The sequence below is a fragment of the Mustela lutreola genome, chromosome 15 (genome assembly GCF_030435805.1).
Source record: "Mustela lutreola isolate mMusLut2 chromosome 15, mMusLut2.pri, whole genome shotgun sequence".
NCBI classification, from domain to species: domain Eukaryota; kingdom Metazoa; phylum Chordata; class Mammalia; order Carnivora; family Mustelidae; genus Mustela; species Mustela lutreola.
The window spans coordinates 12,837,028-12,861,802 of record NC_081304.1 but is presented as its reverse complement, the minus strand read 5'-3'; the positions used below and the strand labels follow the sequence as shown (position 1 = coordinate 12,861,802).

The window sequence follows — 24,775 nt, the reverse complement described above, 5'->3', positions numbered from 1 at the left end:
TGTGCTGGGGTATTTTTTTTTTTTTTAATGGCCCACGGTGTCTAATGGAATGTCCTGGGACGTAAACAAACCTGCATGTCCCTTCTTCTCCATTTCTTTAATGTATTACTAATATTTCTCCTTGCAGCATGAGAAATATAGCTCCGGTGGCTCGCCTCAATGTGGTACATGTTGGGATCTGACAGCTCTAGAGCTCATTTTCTTGTCAAGGATATGATAACCAGAGGAAGTTACAAGGAGGCCTTCCTTTCTTTTTAAAAAAGTGCATTTGTTCTTTTTTTTTTGAAAACTTGGAAAATACACACAAAGAACAAAAAAGCCCTATCATAATGAGCCTCTGTGTGTTACCTGATGGTGTGAAATGAGGCTTGCCATTCTGGTTCCAAGATAGAAAATGATTGAGTCAAAGCCTATCTTGATTTAGTAGAACAACAGAAATTCTCTTGGGGAGAGTAAGAGAGTGCACTTGCTAAGCACCTACTATATCTTCAACGTGCTGAGCACATTCTGCAGAGTCCTGTGTGGCAGGAGTGATTGTTGTCCCCATTTTACAGGTGGGAAAGCTGACGTAGCAAGAAGTCTCAGAGACCCGACCAGGGCCAAGCAGCTCATAAGTGGTGCTCTGGATATTGAATTTTTCTTTTAAAAACAGAGTTTACGACTGCCAAATATATGTAATCACTCACACTGAGATTAATAAAATATTAATCAAAGGGCTTTGAAGATGAAAGAGGTTTAAAACCACCATTTCAGTTGTTGTAGTTGTATTTCAGAAACCCATGAATGAAATCTGTTCTTGTAACGATATTAAAACCAGTCCCGGCAATCTATTTTCATTAATCAGTGTTTTAGTTACTCTGTTGTTAACTCAGGCAGAGCTGGGGCACCGTGTTGCTGTGGGAATTATCAGGCTGGGGGACGGAGGGTGCTGAACTAGGGAAGTCCTGCTGTATTTTGTATCCTATATTCTGCAAGCGTCTGAGCAGTCTTACCAACCAAACTCCTCTACTTGGGCAGTCGGAAAGCTCGGAAAGCTGTCAGAGGTCAAGGTTAAGGAATTCCCTGTCTTTGGTCAGAGTGATTCACAAATCCTAAAAGCCAGGGCCATCTGAAGATTTTTTTTCTTCTTCTTCTTGACTCTTTATCAACTTTGGTCCAACTTGGTTTTTATTTCCTATTTGCACAGCCTCAAACTCTCATGACTCTTGGTGATAACACCCTCTCCTTCCTCCAAGGCTTTACCAAAGCAGAATGCCAAGTGACAACATCTCGTTTTTCTTGGCGACAGCATTTGGCAATCCCTCCAGCCTGCCAGCCCAGCTCCGGGGCTGAGATGACAAAGTCATGTGGAACACTGCTGTGTTCTCAACGGTAATAACCGGATGGGATCTGAAATTCAGCTGGGGCATTTCTTCTTGGAGAAGCTCACAACATGTCGCCCCTGGCTTACACGCTAGATGAAACAAGAAGGTTGGAAGATCTAAATTACAGGGTCTAGGGGTGCAACCTTACCACTGCAAATCCATTGTTAGAACGAAGCATGCTTTCCCCTCAAAGATGAGCTGCTACTAACATATATATTTTTAAAAAAATTAAAAATCTCACTGCAAAAGGGCAAGCGTGTTAGAGAGCCCCATTTGAAGGGAAACATTAAGATACACATGATGTAGGATGTGGGTTGTGCTATCCCTTGTGAGCTGTCTAGACCCGCCTGTCCAGTATGAAGTCACCAGCCACGTGTGGCTACTGAGCATTGGAAAAGTGGCTAGTGTGAATGATATGTAGTCTAGGGGGGAAAGGCACCTCAGATTCTGGAGATGCAGTTCCCCAACTGCAAAATATCTCAGTCATATTTTGGATCTACTGGGTTAAATAAAATATACTAGGCTTAATTTCACCTGTTTCTTTTTCTAACTTTTAAAAAAAATATGGTTGCTAGGGGGCACCTGGCGGCTCAGTCAGTAGAGCCCGTGACTCTTGATCTTGAGGTGGTGAATTCGAGCCCCGTGTTGGATGCAGAGATTCCTTATATCAATCAATCAGACAGTCAATCTTTAGGAAAAAACCCCCACACATACACAGAACTGGGGCCGCGAGATGCCGTTTGGCTTACATTTTGTTTCTACTGGACGGTGCTGGTCTATATCTTCTCACGGGCTCCTACAACTCACTCTGGTTCCTGTGTTCCTGTTGGCCTGGGGAGCCAGCTTTGGGCTGAGGACCAGGCTTAGAGGCCACAGAATGGATGGTGAGTTTCTCTTGTTTCTGTCCCCACTGGGGACAGGAGCAGGTGTCTCTGGGACTCGTGGGCCAACAGTGGCGTGCAGCCAAGCCTGGGGGGCTGCGACAGCAATTTGGTCTCCCCCAGCAGAGGACCTCACACAAGAGAGGCAGACTTGGCAAGGGCTCCAGTTGGCGGACCTCCCTGCAGCACATGGGGGTTGAACTTCAGCTTCAAAGACGGACCCCCAACAGGGCCACTGTCATTCAGCTTTCCTGTTATTTGTCATTATGATTATATTCACATGAGCCAATGGCTTGGGGGAGATGTCAGGATGTTTCAAATGGCTGCCTGTCTTGTAAAAGTAAGATATGAATGAGTTTTCTCCCAGCCTGGGCACAGGACCAGAATAAAAGGGGCCAGAGGGCAGCTTCTCATCTCCTGGCAGGCCAGCGGCCACAGTGGCTGGAAGGACACGGCTCTGAAACTATCCACCTTTCCACCCTCTGCCAGGGCTACATACTCAAAGGCCTCCCATAGAGGGCAGGGCTCCAGAAGCTTTCCAGGGGGGCGGTGCAGTAAGGTTTTAGATGCTACTGGCAATAGCCCAAATGACTATAAGCTACGTCACCACTGTAACACTCACTATGACCCAGGCTCCTTAGCTCTGCTAGATCGCTTAGCCCTCGTGAGACTTTTATGAGGTAGGAGTGCCCCATTTCCCAGATCAGGAAATGAGACACAGAGAGGTTAGGTAGCTTGCCCGAGGTCACACAGCGAGTAAGTAGCAATGCTGGGATTTGAACCCTGGTCACCTGGACTTGGCATCCACATTTCTTTTTATTTTTTTTTTTTAAAGATTTTATTTATTTTATTTGACAGACAGAGATTACAAGTAGGCAGAGAGGCAGGCAGAGAGAGAGAGAGAGAGAGGAGGAAGCAGGCTCCCTGCTGAGCAGAGAGCACGATGCGGGACTCGATCCCAGGACCCTGAGATCATGACCTGAGCCGAAGGCAGCGGCTTAACCCACTGAGCCACCCAGGCGCCCCGGCATCCACATTTCTGACCATTTTTCTAAACCGAAAATTCATCAGCTATGGTGGGAACCGGCCCTGAAAGGGGCTCAAATGCTTACCAGGATCAAAGCTGCCAAGACAGCCACTTCACTCAGGAACTCGGGCCCTGGAGACTTTATCTTAAGGGGACATGTGTGTGTCCCACGGGAATGCAGCATCTGTGCGAGGAGACCCACTCGCCCATTCCTGGCTGTACCTTAACCAGTTTCCACTCTTCGCTTTCACGTGACATTTACTCGCTGCCTGCCCCCCCAGAACTCACCCTGACAAACAGCCCGACCACAGAAGGACCTTCCCAGCCTGCCATTACAGACACACACTGGCCTTTATGCATAAAACATGCTCGAGTCCTTTTGCTGTCTCAAGGAAATAAAAATTTCCCTTCCTTTGATCAAAAATAGAACTATTTTACTTTAACGAAAAAATCATGGTTGTTTTGAAAAACATCCTAAGTTTCCAGCAATAGAACACGGGCCACAAGAGGCCTTCTTTATGTGCCTGGTTAAGAACATTGACACGTCACAATAGTACCATTTGGGGAAGAGAGGAAGAGCTACAGTGTCGTTGGGTATTCTGCCCTGACAGTGGGGACCGTGAGCTCATGAACTGTCTCCTCCACTCTTTCTTCTGGGGCCGACAGACCTTGGCCACCTCGAAGCTCCTAGGGCCGTTGTCACATCAGGCTGAGACTGCTTATCTGCCCTCACGTGACTCCAGACTCCTCCCCAGCGGGGCCGGGACAGCCCCCTGCACACCCAGCCCCAGAACCACCCCCCAACAGCTGGAGCAGGAGAAAAATGCGGGAGTGGATCTCATCTAGGCCCCAGGGGTGGGCACCACCACCTCTGAAGTCCAATGTCAACTTGCTGGATTGCTGAGGCTGGAGGGCGGCCCTTACAGGTGCTTTACAAAGGTCCTTAGGATTCTGGGAAGGAACCTATATTTCAGAGTAGCTAAGTGGGTTGCTTGAAGGTCACTGGGCTGGTTCACGACAAGCCCAGCACCAGGTTTGGACCAAAGTTTGAGCAACAGGAAAGCTTCATGGTGGGTAAGGGTGAGGCACCCCACCTCTCAGTCCAAGAGGCTTCCCAGTCAAAAATCCTTTGGGTGGTGAATCCAAGCCCAGAATACCAGCAGCCACCGCGCGGGAGGCACCCTGCGATGGGAATGCTCTGAACCTGACTTCTGGGGACCGGCTCTGCCATGGGAGAGCTGTGGGACCCTGAGCAAGTTGCTGAGCCTCTCTGAGTCTCCATTTCCTCAGCTGGGATGCAGAATTCCAGCACCCACCTGGTAGGAACACGGCGGGGGATAGAACGGCATTTCATATAATAAAATGTGTTTATTGCAGCTGAGTTGAATATACGATACAACCCCGTACTTCCGAACACCGGAAGTAAGAACTGGCCCCCGGGCACGGCAGGCAGGCGAAAACGAATCCAGGCACTGAAGGTACAGGTGGCTCCCAGGAGTACAAAGAAGACACTCCGCTTGGAGACATTACATGCACAATATGTACTAAACACCCCGACATAATAGTTGGCGCCTGGCAATTCTCATCAATGCTGAACTTTCCATTCATTCTTTCAGCCAGTATTAGCTTCCTACGTGCTAGACACTGCTCTAGGTGGGGGGTACGTGAAGTCATAAAACAGATTTTTAAGATACCCCTCTTGTGCAATTATATTGATTTTTACCCAAGCAGCAAAACTTCAGGTTTTCCTTTTTCCATCGACATCCAAAGGGGATGTCCTCACCTCCACTGTTTGTGGCTAACTGTCCATGTCTTTGGGCTGGGCCCTCTGCGAGGCACAGGGATCGCGACTCTAACGAAGGAGACAGGAAAATGGATAAATAAAACGGAAATGTAATGCCCTACATCAGGGATCTTTGTACACCACACGAGAAAACTCTACAGTATCTGAAGTCTTTGGACAAAAGGCAGGATAGAAGTATAAAGAAAATTGCCACAAGGTGAAAATGGAGTCCAGAGTATATATTTTCTGTTTAGACAGATATTGTGGCTCTATCCAGGATTGGAAAGAACAGGACATGATTGCTCTAATGGCAATAAAAGTGCTTTATAATCTCTTCATACTACCTACCCCTTCTACTCTGGTTGTTCCTTGTACTCCAGGAGAACAGAAAGCAAACAGCAGAACCACCTAAATCCTGTTCCCCCAAAATGTCAGGAGAGGAACGGCGAGTACAAGAATGGTTGGTAATGATTAGCACTGGCTTTAAAGACAAAGGGAAAAAAGGAAAAAAGGAAGGAAAGAGGGACGGACGGAGACAGAAGCAAAGCTCAGAGCCTCGTGATCACAGATCCATTCCCAGTGCCATCCTAGACTTTCATGTAGCACAGAAAGGGCCAGAGGCTGTATATGTATACGTACATGTACGTGTACATGTATATATATATTTTTTTATTTAAATATTTTTATTTATTTATTTGACAGAGAGAGAGATCACAAGTAGGCAGAGAGGCAGGCAGAGAGAGAGGGGGAAGCAGGCTCCCTGCCGAGCAGAGAGCCCGATGTGGGGCTCGATCCTAGGACCCTGAGATCATGACCTGAGCCGAAGGCAGAGGCTTAACCCACTGAGCCACCCAGGCGCCCCGTGTATCTATATTTCTGAGTGAGAGAGACAGCGCGAGCAAGAGTGAGAGCACGCAGGGTTGGGGAGAGGCAGAGGGAGAGGGAGAATCCCAAGCAGTGTGGAGCCAGACACGGGGCTCGATCTCACAACCCTGAGATCATGACACTCTGAGCCGAAATCAAGAGTTGGGACATTTAACTAACTGAGCTACCATGGTGACCCTATATGTTTTTAAATAAAGTTTTTTAAAGAGAAGTTTTAGGTTCACAGCACAACTGAGTGGAATGTGCAAAGTTCCCCTGTGCCCTGTCCCCACCAGTACGATCTCCCCGGCTACAGACATCCCTCACCAGACAGGAATGTTGGTCGCAACTGATGAACTACGTACGTTGTTACATCATTATCACCTTGGTGCTATACGATCTGTGGGTTTTTGCAAATATATCATGATGTGTCTCGACCACGGTGGTGTCGTACAGTTTCACTGCCCCCAGCGTCCTCTGTTCTGTCTAGCTGTCCCTCCCTCTGCACTGCCCCGTGGCATCTACTCATCTTTTTTATTGTCTCCCTTTGTTCTGCCTTTCCCAGGATGTGTTGCGGGCAGAAGCATACAGCACTCAGCCTTTCCTGGTTGGCTTCTGTCACGTAGCAATATGCACTTATGGTTCCTCCCGGTCTTTTTGTGGCTTGGCAGTTCGTTTCTGTTCAGTGCTGAATAACGTTCCATCGTGCGGGTGCACCACAGTGGATGCAGACATTCACCCACTCAAGGACACCTTGTTTGCCCCTGAGTTTGGGCAAATTATGAACAAGGCTGCTATAGACATCCGTGTGCAGGTTTTTTTGGTGCAAACATAAGTTTTCCAATTCACTGGATCGCACTACTGGATCGCACAGTGAAGACTATGTTTATCTTCGTAAGAAACCGCCAAACTGTCTTCCAAAGTGGCAGTGCGACCTCTGAGGGAGCTGCGAGTGACATTCAGAAAGCCGCACCCGCCTTTCCGGGCTGTGGAGAGCTGCCCCTGCCCCCGGTGTTCCTCGAACTCTGGGATGTGCGCTGCGGAGTTGTGGGACGTGGTCTTTTGTGGCCCTCGGAGCAGGCATTAGCACCAAGGTCCACGTGTGGAGGTGTTCCTGTTTCAAGTCCTTGTGGTTCTTCCAAGGAGGCACTAATCCCCTGCTTGGGCTCATCTCTCTCCAGCTCCTGGGTAACATGTGCTGATCGCGGAAGAAATCAGGGCGGTGACCATGAGAACGTCCTCCTGATGGACTTACCACTTCCACGTCACAACCTCTTCAGCGCGACTTCGGTAATTCCCCGTTACACCAAAGAAACCAAATACCTCTTTAGACACTCTCCTCCCAGACTGAGGTTTTCGAGAACCTTAGGGAGATACACTGTGATACCAACAGGAACAGAGGTCACATTTGCGTCTGAGCTACCGCTGAGCGCAGTTCCTGGGCTGCGCTGTGCTGGGCACCACTTCGGGTGACCACTGGGGAAGTCGAGGCACAAGCGAGCGCCCGTACAGTCCTGCACAGCAGAGCCAGGGTTCAACCTGGCCCTTGCTTCCCCGCCCTGCCAGTGCCCACTCTGCAAGCAGGAGCTGGGGATGGGCCCAGGACCTCTGAGAGACTGCCTCTTGCCTCTGACCTTGAGACTCATTTACTGCTGCCTCCTGTTCCATATGATGAGAAACAATGGTGTTGACCGTGAAAATGTCTTGGTTTACAACATAATTTACACCTAGCCTAAATGCAGGAGTCCATCCTGCTCTAGGACGGGTCCATCGCTAACTTGGGGGGGGGGGTGTGACAGGGGACACTGTTAGAAGAGTGACCAAGGCCCACATACCAGATGTCTGAACACACATTACTGATCAAGCTAAGCCAACTGTTAAATGTTCTCTTTTACCACCGTGACCAATATACCCTTCTGTATGAGTCAGCTCACGTGGCCAGAACAGAATACCACAGACTGAGCGGCTTAAACCATATTCATTCATGTTCTCAGAGGCCTGGAGGCCGGGAGCCAAGATCGAGGTACCCGCTGGCAGGGCTGGTACCGGTTTCTGACAGGCTTCTCTTCTGGGCTACAGGGCTCCTTCCCCAAGGGGCTCCCCTGCCTTTTTTCTGTGAGGGTCCCTTGAGCTGTCTCCTGACCCTCTTGTAAGGACACCAGTCCTACCGGATCAGGGCCCCATCGAATGACCTCATTAGACCTTCTACACTTCCTTAAAAGTCCTATAGCTCTACATACAGTCATATGGAGGGTTCAGGAGTGACATGAATTTTGAGGAGACATAAAGTCCGTCCATAATACTTCTCAACAACCTGGAGGGGGAGGTTGACTATAGAATTCACGGACCCCTTAGATTCCACTCCAATACTGGGAGACCTGGCCCACTCCCCCTCCCCGCCCCTGTTCCTTCTTAATCCTTCCTCACATCTATGAAGACCCTGTGTGTCCCGGCCTGTGCGTCCAAACTCTGTCCTGCTGTGCCCTGCGAACAGCCTCCCCCAGCCTCTCCATCAGACATGCGGTCAGGGTGGTGTCCCTAGCAAGGCTGGGTCGTAGGAAGAGGCCCATGTGGGTCATGGAAGGGAATTTTCAGGCTCCACAGGGCGTGTCGCTCCAGCCCTAGAAGGCGGACTACGCCTGGCAGAGGGCTAGCGGGGAACCGTCGACAGTTGGGGCCGGCCTGCAGGCCAACTTCGGCCTACCTCCCGTTTGCGTACAGGCTGCTGTGAGCACACGTCCAATGAAAACAACCGGAAAAAGACTATCGGCCTTTTGGCAGGAACAGTTGCTCAATTTTGCCTCCTGGTAAAATCTAAAATTTAGATTAGCACAAAGACTAAAATATTTACTCTCTAGCCCCTAGCAGAAGGGGTCTGCCTGATCCCAGCTCCAAAACACAGGGCAGGGGGTGGGGGATGCCCTCTTGCCTGGGTCCTCAGCACCTTAGAGATCTGCCCTCTCTGGGCTGCTGGGTTGAGAAGCCTCCCATGGACCAGCACAGAACTCAAAACAAGCTGCTCCCAAAACTGGGCCCAGTGACCCCCTCCTATCCCGTATGCCCTCCTGCATGGTGAACAGGCCACTCCCTCCCGCACCCCACCCCCATCCCTGCAAACATAATTTCTGTCGCCTCCCTTAGAGTTAGGCTGGCTCTGGGACTTGCTCTGACTCACATAATGTGGTCCAAGTGACACTGTGAAGTTCTAGGTGCGGCTCACGGGGACCTGTGGTTTCCCTTCTTGCGCTCTTGGGAGGCAGCCACCGGGCTGAGAAGCTCTGGGTAGAGGCCTGAGTGGTGACAGACCTCATGGAAAGACAGACCACACAGAGGAGGACCCATGGGGCCTCAGCCAAAAGCCAACAGCCAGAGGCCATCTAGGATCCCCCAACACAGCGGGGCCACAGCAGCCAACACCCCCTCAGCCATCAGGGGTCAGCGCCGCCACATCCCGCCGGAAGTTCTGCTGCACAGAATCAGAGCTGTAACGTGGTTGTTGTTTTAAGCCATGAAGCTTGGCAGCAATTACGCAGTAGCAGATAACTGAAGCAACGATCAGCCACGGATGGAAGTGGACGGACGGAGTGCTTCCTCTGAGGCGGCCGCGGGGACACTCACCTCACCTTCAAAGCCATGCTCTGAGGATGGTCCTGTGAGTGTTCCCATCTTACAGGTATTGCCCCAGGTTCTTAAAAAAGCAGAACTACAGCCGCAGTTCACTATACAGGAATGAAGAAAAAGCCACCTGAACTCAAACGGGAAGTTTCCCTCCAGGGGTGGGGCCTCTGGTCTGCCTGGGCCCAGCGCAGGGTCAGACAGGCCCAGCACAGGAAAGCAGACCTACTGTCGTAGCCCGCGAGTCCCCCTTCCGGTGGTTCTCGAACTCTGCCACCGCCCCCTCGCACTGGTCTCTCACAGGGTGGCGGGTGGGGGTGGCCAGTGCCTGGGGAGCGGACAAGAGCCACAGTGTGGTGTCTGCCTGGGACCCTCCTCACCTCAGGCCTCCAGACGTTCACTGTGCAGCTGAAGGAGGCAACTACAGTGAGCAGTGAGCCGGGAGTTAGGAATAAATCTTGGGCCTGTGGGAGCTCGGTCCGCTGCAATAAAAGATCTTCCAGAATCGGAGGCCTCATAGCCTGGTGGTCTTTCCAGACGTGTTTGGTAACAGGGCTGTAAGTGATAGCCTGGGGCAGGGTGGGGTGGGGTGGGGAGGCCTGCCCCCTGGCGACATTAGGGCCGCAGACCTGTACTTTGGGGCCCAGGTCACTTGCTGTCCATGAGCCTCAGACAGGGCGCCTGTCCTCTCCATGTCTCCTTTCCCTTGTCTGTAAAACTCTCCTCAGAGGGCTTTCCGAGGGTTTTAACGAGACGACAGATGCAGGCGCATGATATGTGCTAGGAAACGAGTAAGTGCGGTCATTGCTTGGCCCCTCCCCCACAATGGCAGAGTAAAAGGTGAAACAAGATTTCAGAAATCTCTGACCCATTTTTACAGGATTTAAACAAATCCCCAACCAAAAGGCCAGTGAAGGCAGCCCCAGCACGAGGGGGAGAAAGCTCAGGGCATTCGCGGGCTCTGCAGACAAGATAGCAGGAGCGAGGCCTGCTCGGGGAGTCCCTGGGCCACACCTCGGGGAGTCCCTGGGCCACACCTGCGGTCCCCTCCCTCCTCCGCCGCGAGAAGCGGACCGGCCCTGGGTTCAAGGCCCAGCTCTGCCCTGAACCGGGGCTATGGGAAAAACCGAATTTCTTTGCACCTTGGGTTTGCCCTCTGGAAAACAGAGCTTCGGACACCAGCTTTGTGGAGCTGCTCTGACGAGTAAAGTAAACCAAGTCTGTGAGGCCTCTGCCCTGGGTCCTGCTCGCCCACCAGAAGCCACTATCTCTGAGGAAGTCAGGAAGAAGGACAGAGTCCCAGGTGCCTCACGGCCACAATGTCCCAGAGGGGCCCAGGTGCTCCAGAGAACCAGGGCCAGCTGGGCTGGGCGCGGCGGGCAGACCCTAGAGGAGACGAGTGGAACCAACGTAACTCCTAGAAAAGATCTGAGGAGAGTTCCACAATTTAAGGAAGAACCCAAGGGCAAGCCTGGCCTTGGCTCTTTAAATATTTCTTGGAGGGAAGACAGCGGCTTCATTTCCTCTTGCGAAGCCGGAGGCATCAGACGGTGACCCCACACAGAGGGAAATCGGCCTCTGAAAGCCAGCCAGCCACCTTCGGCTTATCGTTCTCCGTCTTTAATCAAGGGCTTTCTGAGCTCCGCGGGCGCTCCAGAAGCGCCGATCCCGGGGGAGCCCCGGCTGCGCGCTCTCATCTCCCCTTTTTTTCTCAGCTGTGCAAGTGCTAATTTACTGCCTGGCTGCGTGCGTCTCGTGTGTTCTTTTCTCGTTTAACTTTCTTTCTTTTTTTTTTTTTAAATTTTTTTTAACTTAATTTTTTTTAAAAAAAAAAGATTTTATTTATTTATTTGACAGAGAGAGATTACAAGTAGGCAGAGAGGCAGGCAGAAAGAGAGAGGAGGAAGCAGGCTCCCTGCTGAGCAGAGAGCCCGATGCGGGACTCGATCCCAGGACCCTGAGATCATGACCTGAGCCAAAGGCAGCGGCTTAACCCACTGAGCCAGCCAGGCGCCCTTGTTTAACTTTCAGATCGTCTTCTATGCTCCATCCTTCTCTACACCCTCTTCCCCAAAGGCGAGGAACTGTCTCGGCGTGAGGGGGGGTCCCTAAGCCGGCACTTCGGGGTCTCTGCAGGACCCAGGCTGATGCCCCACGCCTTCAGACACTCCAGACCCCCAGCGCACACACCAGCTCTCGTGGGTCGCTGGCGTGAGGCACGTGGCGGTCCCCTGGGGGGCAGCCTTGGGGATCATCAGTCCAATCCCTGCCCGAGTTCCTGACCCCTCATTTCCCCAGCCTTCTGCTCCGTTCTGTTGCCGGCCCCCACCTCCCTGCTGCACCTGATTGTTCCAGACCCACCCTCCCTGCTGGGCCCTGCTCCAGAGCCTGGGCGAGGGCCTCAGCAGGGAACCAAAGAGAAAGGCCCTGCCTTGGGGGGCTGAGTGGGCTAGAGAGACACGCACGTGAGAGCACGGTGACGTGCTCTGTCAGAGGGTGATGAGCGCTGTGGAAGGACAGCGGGGCGGGGACCCGGGGCTGCAGGTTTGAACAGAGTCACCAGGAAAGATGGCCTCCTTGAGGGGGCATCCAAGCTGAGATGCAGGAGGAACCCCCGCTGCTGGGGAAGGATGTCCCAGGTGGAGGCGAGGAGAAGAGCAAAAGCCCTGAGGATGGGAGAGCCCGGCAAATTTGGGGGAATGGTAAGGAAGTCAGTGCAGGGGTGGGTTTGGAGAGATAGGGGTGAGGGGTGGAGGGCGAGGGGAGAGACGAGGTTAGGGAGAAGAAGAGGGCGGCAGACAGCAAAGGGTCCCGGGCTCCTCCAAGATGCTTAATTCAGAAACGAACTCCCTCCTCAGCTCTTGCGGCAGGCAATGTCCTGCCCCTCTGGCCCTCTCCTCCCCACCCCTCCTCCCCTCCCCCCACTGAACCTAGTCTCAATGCTCTTTAGGATTCACCTGTTCTGACAGACACTCAGCCCCGCTCTCTCCTCGCTCCCTGGTTCCCACTACCTGCTCACTCACGTCCAGGAGCCTCGAGCGTGTCACCGCCTGTGGATGTGGGAGGGGCCCCTCTCCCAGCAACCCCTGCCCCCCCCCCCCCCCCCCCCGCTCCACACGTCCTGGCCTTGCCCTTGGAAAAGGCCAGCCAGCCAGTGTGATTTCAGCTTTCTTCCTTCCTCCTGCTTCCCTATCCCGTTCCCTCCTGGCCTGTGCTATTCCGTCTTCTCTTCCCCCCTCTCTGAGCGTTTCCCACGGGCCTAGAGATACGCCAAGGTCTTCCCAGCCTTGTCCATACTCCCTTCATCTTGCTTCCCTAGGAGTGACCATCCCCCTTCCCCTGTCCCTCTACCACCCCTTCCCTCAAGACATGGCCCCAGCCTGGCTGCTGGTGATCACACTCCGCTCTTGCCACATTAGGGATGGCTGGTGCCCTCGGGCCGGATTCTCTCTCCCTCCCCACTCCCAGCTCCCTGACCCGCACAGTCCCCAGCCATCTCTGAGTTCACGAGCACTCGCCTTCCTTGGTATCCGAGACTATGGCTCCCCAGTTCTTCCACCTCTCCGGACACCCCTTGGCTTCCCTTTCTCCTCCCATTCCTAAAATGGGGTTCCCTCCAGACGTGACCTCTGACCGCCTCCAGAAAAGGTCACAGCTGGTGGCCCACTCACTGAATCTTACCCACGTACACTTCTTATTTTGAACAAGTAGGCAAGTTTTACGTATAAATGCAGTCTTCCGGAGGCGGTCGGAGGCAAGACGGGGCTGCCCCAACAGTAGGGATGGAAGGAGAAGCCACAGCCCCTAGGGCAGGCCTCCAGCTCCCCGACCCTCCCAGGAGCCTGTCCATCTGCACACGGCCAGCTGGCTGTGGGAACAGCACGCGTGCCCACAGACCCATTCCCTCAGCCATGTTGGGGCGCCATCTGCTCCTGCCAAGGGGAATCATCCCCATCTCTCAGCCTGCAGCTCTCCTGGGCGGCAGTGGCCCATTCTGAACTGCCTCCAGCCCCAGCCCCCCTCGCAGGTCCCCGCTGGGCTCTGTCCTCCTGCTGGGCGTGCCAGGCCCTTGGCAGGTGCACCGAGTATCTGGCTGATTGCTGTCTCATGTGGGAGAGGGGCTTTGCTGTTGGTGGTCGGCCGTGGCTTCTAAGGGTCCTGCCCCGTAGTACCAGCAGGGATCCTGGCCCGAGTCATGGACTGCAGTGAAGACCTCTGTGATTCGGGTCCCTGACTCCAGGTGAGCCGGACGAGCTCCTGGAAGACGTCACCCGTGTTGTACAATATCTCAGTGCTCGTTCGCTTGCAGAGTTTTCTCTTCTCTCTGGAGCCGGGGCAGTAAGTGGCCAGAATATACATCTGGGAGCTGGGGCCGGAGCGTCTCAGGTCCCAATCCCACCTCTTCCTGTTACCAGCTGTGTGACCTTGGGCGAGTCACTTAAGCTCTGTGCATAGACGCACTGTGACAAACCAGAAGTGCTCAGCGGGCTTGGTACAGAATGGACCGTCCCCACATCACGGGTGTGACCTACCATGCCCCCCACCCCCCGCCCACTGCAAAGACTCCGCGCAGCACATTTTCCAAAGACTTTGCTCCCACCATGCCAGGGGGGACTCAGAGCAAGCCCATCCCTGCTGCGTCTCCCCTTCTCCCAGGAAAAAGTGGGCCACGCTGGGATTCGGAGCTTGGTGCTCGGCTGCCAGGAGGGGTCTGACCCGCACACTCCCTACATTGCTTTCGGATGGGGAAGTAACCCCAAGGAAGCTTCCATGTGTCCTTCTCAGGGACTTGCACTGACCCCCAAGAATTCTCTCTGTGTGAAAGCATGGTGCAGGCTGTAGGCCGTGAGGTCGGGTCCGGGAATTAGACCCTGATGAACGCCCCCTCTGTGGGTGTCCAGCTCAACTCCAGAATCCCGTCTCTTAGCGACACTTTCTGCCTTGGCGCCTCTCCCTGGTTAAGGAGATGCCACAGTATTAATCCGTTTCAAGGTTTTTAAACAAATAGCCATAAATATTTAAGCCTCTGCTTTGCCTATTAGGAAAAATACCAGCTAAGATAATTATTTTTGCCTCTGCCTGACAGAAAGATTTACACAGAGGACAGGATTATGTTAACCTATGAGCAAATTCGGAAGCTTGGACCCGGGACGGTCTTCTTCACCACAATTATTCCTGCGGCCACACAGGCCACATTCCCGGATCCTTATGGGGAAAATGCCAGCGGAAGGTAAAAACAGCCTGAATTATTGATCAAGTTCCCAAAGTGGTGCAGCTTGCGATGAAAGTGAACTGAAATCAAAACACTGATTTGGGCTTCTGCTCACCTGAGCATCATGTCGTCCACACTGTGAAATGTGTCGAGGGACGGGTCCTGGTGGAGACTGTCCCAGTGGCACCCTGTTGGGCACAGTGAGTCTCGGAGATGCACGAGTCAGTTAGGAGCAGAACAGTAATTTTGTGGGGTAGGCAGTCCCCGTGTCTGCTGGGGGCCTGAGTCTAGAAGGGAAACCTGGTTCTGGGTTTCTCAGGAAGGTGGCCATGGGCCATTCCTCACTGCCTTGGGCACCTCTTCTGAGTCATGCTGTGGGGACCATGAAGGGGGCTGCAGCAGAAGACCACAAGAGGCCCCCACACTGTGCAGCAAATGGGTCAAGACAGAACAACACCCACAGCAGGACAACCTTGCTTGGGGCCCGATGATACTCCAAGTCACAGAGAGCAACCTTGTGGGGTAGATGTTATCATCCCCACTTTACAGGGGAGGAAACTGAGGCACGGGATGTTTAAGTAAACCACCTGGGCAGGTGGTGGACCTGCACTCCAGTAGGATGACTAGAAAGTTCTAGAAAGTGCTCAGATGAGAAAGCCAATCTCGAAGGGTTAGGTACCATATGACTCCATTATATGCCATTCTTGAAATGACAAAGTTATAGGATGGAAAATAGGTGAGTGGTTGCTGGGGCCAGGGATGGGGACAGGAGGGGGGTCGGGGAGAGGTGGGTGTGGCTCTAAAAGACCAAGAGGAGGGACGGAACTCTACTGTTTCTTGACGGTGGCGTTGGGAGATGGGAATCTACACTTGCGGTCGAGGTGCACAGAACTAAACAAACATACACAAAAATGAGTACAATTAAAAAAAAAAACACCCCAAAGTTACCCAGATATGTTAGAAGTGTGTCTAGGTGTCCCTGGAGAAGGGGGCTGGGAGCTTATCAAATATGGTCATGCAGGACACCATTATGAGTGTTACAGGATGGGCTGTAGCCCTTTCCCTAAAAGGTGTGTGTGCCCTAGCCCGGGAATCTGTGGCTATGGTAATTTTATCTGGTAAAAAGGACTTGGTAGGTGTGATTAAGGATCCTGGGACAGAGCGCCCAGCCTGGGTTATCTGGGTGGGTTCCATGTAACCACAATGGTCCTACCAGAGGGAGGCTGTGCGGGTGGGATCTTAAAAGTCAGAAATGGTAAGAAGTTATGTCACAGACGGTAGCCACACGGAGGCCGGAAAAGGCAAGGTGACGGGACTCCCCCAGAGCTCCTGGAGGGGCGCAGCCCCGCCGATAGTGTGACTTTGACCCAGCACGATGGATTTTGGACTTCGAAACCCCAGAGCCATAAGATAATAAATTTGTATTTTTTTAGTCCACAAATTGTATGGTTACTTGTTGTAGCGGCAATAGGAAACTGATACAATGATGAACATTAGGGGAAAGACAACGAACGTCCATTATTTGGAACATTTCATCTACGCGGATGCCCTTGTCCCTGGTGATGTCACGTGGCTGGAGAGTTACTGAACACAGGAAGCTGTTTGTTTGATCTCAGAGACCGTTCTTACTGGAGAGAAGTTCAAACCACCTTTATTCCTAAAAAACGCTTCCTTCCCTGTCACCACACATTTATAGCAGCTGGTGGGTGTTAAACGGAGAAGACGCAGCTCGTAATCACAGTTGGCTTAATGCATGTCAGCCGGCAGAGGCGTCTGAATAAATCCTGCATCAGGAAGCTGTATTTTTACTGTACACTCTCCCCATTCTTCATGTCTGAGGACTATGTAAGCTCACATCATGCCTGCAGACAGTAATATGTGAGTTCTTTGGGGGACAATGCCTCCCAAAGGTATGTATCAAGACACCATGTCACCTTTGGCCACGTCATTGAGAATTTAAGTTTCTAAGTAAATAATCGAAGTCTGTGTTTCCACACTGCCTGGGCAGATAAGAAACAAAACAAGGAACCTCTTAACAATGCGAAAAAATATTAAGCTTCCCTTAGGGACCACTGGCCACCATGGAGTGTAGCACTAGGTGCAAAGCACTGGATTTGGCATTTCTGTCCTCAGAGCAATTCTACAAGGAGGATATTATCTTTTCTAACTTGCCATTGTGGATGTGGGAGCTGAGAGGCTAAGGCACTTGCCTGAGTTCCCACAGACTGTGAAGAAAAGTCAGAGCTGAAGGACACGTTGGTCTGACTCCGAAGCTCATGTCACACCTACTGCCTCTAAGACAAACGCGTGGGGCAACAGGTTAAAAATATACCGCATGAGCTGCCAACTGCGAGCACGAACAGGACAGTGTCCAGAGAGGAAAGGTTGGGGTAACTTTGTATCTGTTAGCTTAGACCATGCTGGAGCTCAGCTGGGAAGACCCCGTTTCATCCACCGGGCTGTGTGTACACAGAAAGTTGGCTACGTAGCGACCCAGGGTTATAACCCACCCAGTCATGGGCATGTAGGTAGGCTCACAATAGGATGAAAATCACTCAGACTGTGTCACAACAGGGGTGCCTGGGTGGCTCAGTCGGTTACCTGCCTGACTCTTGATTTCAGCTCTGGTCATGATCTCGGGGTTGTGGGATCGAGCCCCGGGTCGGGCTCCATTTGGAGTCTGCTTGAGATTCAATCTCTCCTTTTCCTCTGCCCTTCCCCCGTTAGCTCACTTGTGCTCTCTCTCAAATAAACAAATAAATCATCAAAAGCAAAAAGATTGTAACAAAGAGGAAGCAATATGGTGACTGCTGTGGTCACATGTCTTGAAACCACTCCCCTTACAACCATACTGGAATATCCTTCCTAGATCAAACACCCTGGTCAATTCCAGTGGGTCATTTAGGGCACTGATTACTCTGCTTTTCTGAAAAAGCCACCACTGGACCCTCCTTTTGATGCAGTTTTCCCAAGCAGAGCATTTTTACAAGCAATATCCCCCCGCCTGCCCAACAGTGTAGCTTAAATTATCTTGACGAGGACCATGTAAGAGACACAATCTACCGTACACCCAGCTTACAAAGCCAAGTCCCACAGAATGAGACATTCCCTTACCATGCACTGAGCTCTTATACTTGTTTTCTATTTCGCTCTATTTAGTTTAGCCTATTTTGTGGTCCCTGTCTTGCTGCTCTGCTTGGCGATTCCCCCAGGAAGGGGGCTGTATTTGTGATTTGGAAGGTCTGCTCTGGAAACCAAGGAAAATCAGGGTCCCTACCTCTGGGGCAATGTAATCCGGCGTCCCACAGAAGGTCCTGGTGGTGACCCCATCCACCATGTGTTCCTTGCACATCCCAAAATCGGCAATCTTGATATGCCCTTCCGAATCCAGCATGACGTTATCTAACTTCAGATCCCTGCAAGGAAGCAGGAGAGCATCAGCATCCTTCCCACGACATCGTACGGTCGGTTCCGGAGCTAGCGAGAAACAAGGATCTTTGACTAGCTGCCACCTCAACGGCGTATTAACTCTGAGTCCTAGGAAAGCTGGGGCCAGGAAGGATTGGGTTTTGTTTTTTAGTTTCTGAAATCTCCAGAGCCTACCCTAGTGCTTAGAACAACAGTAGGTACATAATAAATGCACACCAAATAAATGACTACATGGTTGGACTAGTGATCCTTAACCTTGGCCGAACATGGGAATCACCGGATTCTAATTTAGCAGGTCTGGGGCAGCTCCCAGCCGTTTGATTTACTAGGATCCCAGACATAGCGGGGTGCAGGGGCTGGTACCCAACCAGGTTTGCCAAATCTCAGATTCAGGACAACCTTGCTGGGTCACATACATGTATTTCTTACATTCTGGCTGGTGCCATAGATCCTTTTACTCTTCAGTTAAACCTGGAAGACATTTTCCTTTCTTCGGCATCAGACTTTGACTGTTGCTAACTACTTGAAGAATTTAACTCAATCGTTTTTCCCCTGCCTCTCCCCAGCTCCCCGTGTTCTTCTCCTGCCGAGCCTCTATAACAGAAATTCTGTAACAGAAATTCAGTTTCTGCTGCTCCCTGACCTCCATTCCAAAAAAAAAAAAAAAGGCAGAGGAAGGAGCTGTCGGTGGAGAGAAAAGCACTGCTGGCAACTCAGCCTCAACACGCACCTGTATATGATTCCTCTTTTATGAAGAAAGAACAATCCAATGGAAATCTCTGCTGCATAAAATCTGCAAAAGAAAACGTTCATCAGGCCTGCTGACTTGCTCTCTGGATTCCTGCATATTCTGTTCCCTCAGTTCAGGCATCAAGGAGGCAAAAGAATGTAGGACCCCGGGAGGGTTCAGAAATCAGCATCAGCCTAAGGATGACAAACCCCTAGCCCTTCCCTTGGCTATTTTATCATTCCCACCTCCCCGAGGAACTTCACAGCTAATAAGTCAGAGAGACAGGTTTATTACCTGTGTAGAAACAAGCGCTTCTTGTCTGAGGCCGGTGGACAGTTAATTTACTGCTTACAAGAATGCTCCAATACAATCTCTTAAAGACTGGCCGCTAGACTGTTCTGTGTCAGGACTGGGGAAGAGTGGAGAAAAGGTCCCTTTTCCTATTCCTGGACAGAATGCATTAACGTTTGAAAGGGCAGTGATCCCCTGGGAGGGGGAGAAGCGTGCGCAATGTGCTTGGTAAGGCGGGTGTCCTCACCGCACCCCCCCAACCGTCCCCATTCCAAGCGCTCGGATAAATGGGACACACGCCATGATTCATGCTCCAGTTTACCCTTTTAAATAATTCATAATAAACTCAGAGTAAATGCTAAAAGGTTTTCAAATGTGCATAGGATTTAGGAATCTTTGAAATCTGAGAATCCACAATGTTGTCTGTGCCAACATCGTACCTGGAAGGCTTGAAATCCGTGCAATGTCTGCGCGAGCAGAGAACAACCTCTAGTGACGGGGAGGGGTGAGGGGGGCACCCCTAGGGCTGGCAGGGGAGGGACAGGATGGGGGAGGGAAAACAATGGGATTGCAGGTGATTTTTACATGATTTTTCAAGCTCTTCTGTATTTTTTAAGGTAAGAACCTTCTATCACCACAAACACACAACGCTGGACAAGACACCTTGATGTCACCTTATAACGTAAGGTGGCTGTTTTGCTACTAGCTCTTTACAGCTCTGTCATCAAGTTTTACTTTTCAACCCGAGCATTTTGATGCTTTCTAACAAACAGAGTTAAGACACGGGATAAAGATAGGCACTCCTGAAAACTGAGAAGTAAAAATCTAAATAGAAAAACAAAAATTCCCCTTCGACAATAACAAAAATCTGATTGGTGTTCATGTGTTTGATTGATAAGGAAATCTGAGAATGAAGAAAAAGAAAGAAAAAAAAAAATCCCCTTTTGCATTTTTTTCAGCTTGCTACCAAAACATGCCTTCTGCTTTTAGTCAATCTTCCCTAAGACGGGTCAAGCCACCCAGCCCGAAAGTTCTTTAGCGTTGTCTTTCACAATGAACATCAGCCAGGATCCAATTAACATTTGGTGACTTGATTAATTGGGGGCATCCCCATGAGGCATACTCTCCAAGAGAAATAAAAGAGCTGTTTTTTCCTCCCAAAAGATTTTTTATTTATCTATCTGGAGGAGATAGAGAGAGAGAGCACAAGCAGGAAGAGCAACAGGCAGAGGGAGAGAGAAGCTTTCTACCAACCACGAAGCCCGATGCAGGGCTCGATCCCCCGACCCAAAGGCAGCTGCTTAACTGACTGAGCCACCCAGGGGCCCCCGAAATAGCTGTTTGTATATGTCTGCCTCTGCTGTGTATCCTGTGACCTCTTGGCCCCTGGAAAACAGGGTGACTTTTGCAGGTACCGAGGTCCTCTCTTCGAAGGGCTGTGTCTCTCCCCTCTGCGGCTGCCTCCTGCATCCCCATGGACCTCTCCACATGGAGCTCACGATTCTCCTCCACATCGTCTCCTCCTTGGCGGCCGCTCCCTCCCAAACCTAAAATGAGGTGTCACCGGAAGAGGTTTCTCTGTTCTACACCGAGTTCTGCTTTTCTTCCTCCAGAACGTTTCTCAAAGACCCTTCCTCCTCTTTGGCTCCAAGGTCAAGACCTGACGAAGGTTCCATTCTTTCTGGTCTATATAGAGCTTCGCCAGCCCCGCTGCACCAGCCCCGACTCTTCCTCCTCGCTCCCTTCCCCGCTCGGTCACGGGGCTCTGTGAAAGCCGAGCCTGATGCTGTAAGTCCCCCTGAAGCCCTCTCCAGCCTTCCGTGGGCCTCAACCAGGCCCTCCATCAGGCTCAACGCCCAGAGCCCCCGCTCCCAATCCCCCCAATCCCAAACCACCTTCCTCCTCACTGACTCGGGCATTTCCTGAGGGGGTCCCCCCCCCCCACTCTCCTCTTCTCCAGGGCTCGCGTGCTACCTCTAATGTTACGGGTACACGGTACGACTGGCGTCAGGTGTTGAGCTCCTCGAGGGCAGACAGCCTTTCCCACCCCCAGTGCCCGGTGTGTTGCGACTGTGCAATAATCATTTGTTTAATAACAAGTGGCCGACTCAGTCAGGGAGGGGGTATGGGTGACGGAATGGGTGACAGGGGATACACCAGCGTCTCCAACCAACCAGATGTAGAATGAACCTCCCTTCGGAAGTGGTGACCAAGAAGTCTGCCCCTTGGGAGGAGACGGTGCTCGGCCCCAAGCGGGGGCAAACCCCACTCCCGTCTTTCACCCAGCAGCGGTCCCCATGGCCTGTCTAAATTAAGGGACTTAAAAAAAAAATACTCACACTGCTTGTGGTTCCTTAAATTTTCCCACTTGCTGAATGTGGTACATGAGGTCCCCACCGTTGACGTATTCCATGACGAAATACAGCCGGTCCTGAAGACGAAGGTTCAACATGTGAGCAGGGCTTGGCCACTGGCCAAGAGACTTCCTTCACTATTTCTAGACTGTGTTTTGCTTTCTCATTAGTTAGTCAACCGTGGGCCATGCTGGCAGGTCTGCTCAGCGGAGCCTTGCAAAAGTTTTCTTCCCAGATAAGACCTAAGTAATAGACCCTACTGCACGAGGGCCCTGGGATGTATAAAGTCATTAACGTAACTCTGAAATAACGGCTTTCTGTCCACATGGCCGTCCCCTTCCGGTTCCGGGTGCTCCTTCCCTTAGCAACGGCCTCAAACGCTCTTCCGCTTTCTCCTGCACATGTACTACATGTCTACATTAGGGGCGGTATGAAGAACCCAAATGGGCCAATTATTTACTTTTTTTTTTTAAAGATTTTATTTATTTATTTGACAGAGAGAGATCACAAGTAGGCAGAGAGGTGGGCAGAGAGAGAGGGGGAAGCAGGCTCCCCGCTGAGCAGAGAACCCGATGCGGGACTCGATCCCAAGACCCTGAGATCATGACCTGAGCCAAAGGCAGAGGCTTAAGCCACTGAGCCACCCAGGCGCCCTACTTTTAACGAGTGTTGCTGGTTTGCAACACTCAGTGGTGTAGTAGTCATGTGTTTCCACTGGAAGCTTCTGGAAACAAGTCTCGTGAGTCAAGCTGGGCTCCTATATTATAAATCCTCGATGGTATTTACTGTGGGGGAGGGGACTATACGGGGAGAGGCTAATGCAATGTGCTTCTGCACCCGTAATAGGCCCAAATGTTGTTTTTCTATTTTCTCTGTCACTGGTGTGCTCAATGAAGGCCCCACAGAGGGCGTACCTCATGGACCCCAATAAAGCTGCATATTTATGAGGTCACTGCAGTGGGGTAGATGGGGAATGATGGGGTTGAAGAGCCAAGCAGCTTGCAGCACAGCACACCCAGGTGAAAGCCGACCTCTGCTCGTTTCTAGACAATGTCACCATTTCATGGAAGTTATTAAACATGAAAGTGTCGCACGGGGAGGGAAAAAAAAAATAATGAGGCCGTTGCTAGCATCCAGGAAACAGCTCCCGGAGCTTCCATCACTAGCTTTCCTGTGATGAATTTTAATTCCATCTTTATTTCCGTGTTTTGCTGCTTCCCAGAGCCTCATCAGTGTAGTCGGGGGATGAGATCTGGGCTGGGATTCGCAGACATGGCTCCCTGCCTGGCGTATTGCGCTTCCCTCCCGGGCGCTACTCAGGCGCTACTGGGAGAAGGGGCTGGCGGTATCACCCGCAACGGGCTGACACGCAGGGGCCGGTGCCTTGCTCTGCAGCCCATGATTTGCCCCCAACACTGTGCAGTTCCATGGTCAGGGTCATGTGGAGATTCTAAAATCCAAGAGCACTGAGGGGGGCCTCCCAGCAGATTTTTAAAGCGAGATGGAAAACAGAAAGTCATTTTCTGGCCAGCAGAAAGTTGAAAATAATTACAATCATAACAGTAATAATTATAGCTACTGAATATTGAGTCACATCCTAAAAAGGGGAGCTACCGAGGGGTGGAGGGCCTATCTTTGGGCATGCCTGACAATGGTACCCTCGAAATGTTTATATTTCTCGTGGGCCACCAGCAAGCTCCATGCCAGGGCCCGGGCCCCACAAAGGGGCTGGTCAGTGCTTTGGAACCCTCTTGTCCTCTTTTTCATTATACTGTAGGAGGGACTCAGCAGACTTTCTGTAAAGGGCTAGGCAGTAAATACTTCAGGCTTTGGATGTGTCTTGCCACGATTTAACTCTGCCTGTGAAACAGAAGAGCCACTCTGGGTGACAGGAAAATGAAGGAGCCTGGCCGTGTTTTAAGAAAATGATTCACGACCTGAAATGTGAATTTCATCTAATTTACATGTCACAAAATATTTTTTTTTCCTCCTCTAAACTTTCTGAGAGCTCATGGGCTGTACAAAACAGACCAGACTGCCAAGCCTGCTGTGTGCAGTGCATAAGAACATACTCTTTTAGGAGATCAAGTTTCCCTGGGTTCTAATGCAATGCTTGGCAATGAGATCGTGGTCTTCAAAAGCCAGGACTGTGGGTTCTTTTACTGGTGGTGTAGCCTCAAGTCTTAGCACATGGCCCAGTGGATGGAAAACCTCTGGTACACATGTTTGCTGAATTAAATAGAATTAGTGCCAAGCCTGAAGGAAGGTGTATCCCAGAGAGAGGACTCCCCAAGTTTACCAGTGGCATAAGAGCGAGAGGCTTTCTGGAGCCTTCTCCACCGGAGGAAGGTTGATTCAGATGCTTACAATGCTGGCTTGGGGATGGCCCCTGAGAGCACGCCGTGTGATAAGCCATGGAGACGGCGCAGCCCCGGGGGACTCACCACGGTCTGGAAGCAGGAGTGTAGCTGTGTCAGGAACGGGGGCTTGTCCAGCAGAGCCAGGACTCGCTTCTCCACCATGGTGCACTCCACGTCGTCGTCTTGAATCACCACGTCCTTCTTCAGGATTTTGATGGCATACAGCTCCTCTGTGCCCTTCCGGTCGGCGAGCATCACCTGGGGGTGGGGTGGGGGGACCTGGTCAGACGGCCGTTCGGTTGGTGCACATTTGTAAACACGGGCTATGCACCTATTCATCAAGTTCCGCTTCGTGGGCCAATTCTAGAATCTCGCATGGCAGCGCACAGAAAACGCCGCCAGCACTGGACAGTTCAGAAGCTGTCCGGGTTTGTGCGCTGCAAAGGCTCTGGCCACATGGTGGCGCTATGGCGGCTGAGGGAAGGAATCGATGTGGTCCTCAGCATTGGCCTGAGTAGGCATGTTTTTCAGGAGCATCCTTTGGGAAAAAGGGGAGTCGGGAGCCAAGACAAAGAGACAGGATTGGAAATCACTTCCTGGATCTACCGTGAGATTTGGGGCCAGAGAAGCCAAATGAGGACAAATGGGTTCACTGCTGAAGAAACTCTGTTCGGCGTCTCTCAGCTATTACATTCGCTCACTGCGAATCAACTTTTATTTTTTTATTTTTTAGATTTTAAAAATTTATTTATTTTGATTAAGAGGAGAAGCGAGAGAGAGCATGAATGGGGGAAGGGAGAGGGAAAAACAGACTCCCCAATGGGTAGCCTGATGTGGGGCTTGATCCTGGGACCCTGGAATCATG

The 24,775-nt window shown here is 51.4% G+C and overlaps 1 protein-coding gene across 1 annotated transcript in view; it reads right to left on the bottom strand.

The window, feature by feature from the left end:
* PRKCA (protein kinase C alpha) overlaps positions 1-24,775 on the bottom strand; it is a 393,909-nt gene that overhangs the window by 31,025 nt on the left and 338,109 nt on the right. The window contains exons 10-13 of the mRNA XM_059148178.1: positions 23,995-24,168; positions 21,536-21,627; positions 18,906-18,968; positions 18,024-18,162 (exon numbers count right to left, since the gene is read on the bottom strand). Coding sequence (XP_059004161.1) covers positions 18,024-18,162; positions 18,906-18,968; positions 21,536-21,627; positions 23,995-24,168 — 468 coding nt within the window. The remainder of the gene's footprint in view (positions 1-18,023; positions 18,163-18,905; positions 18,969-21,535; positions 21,628-23,994; positions 24,169-24,775) is intronic.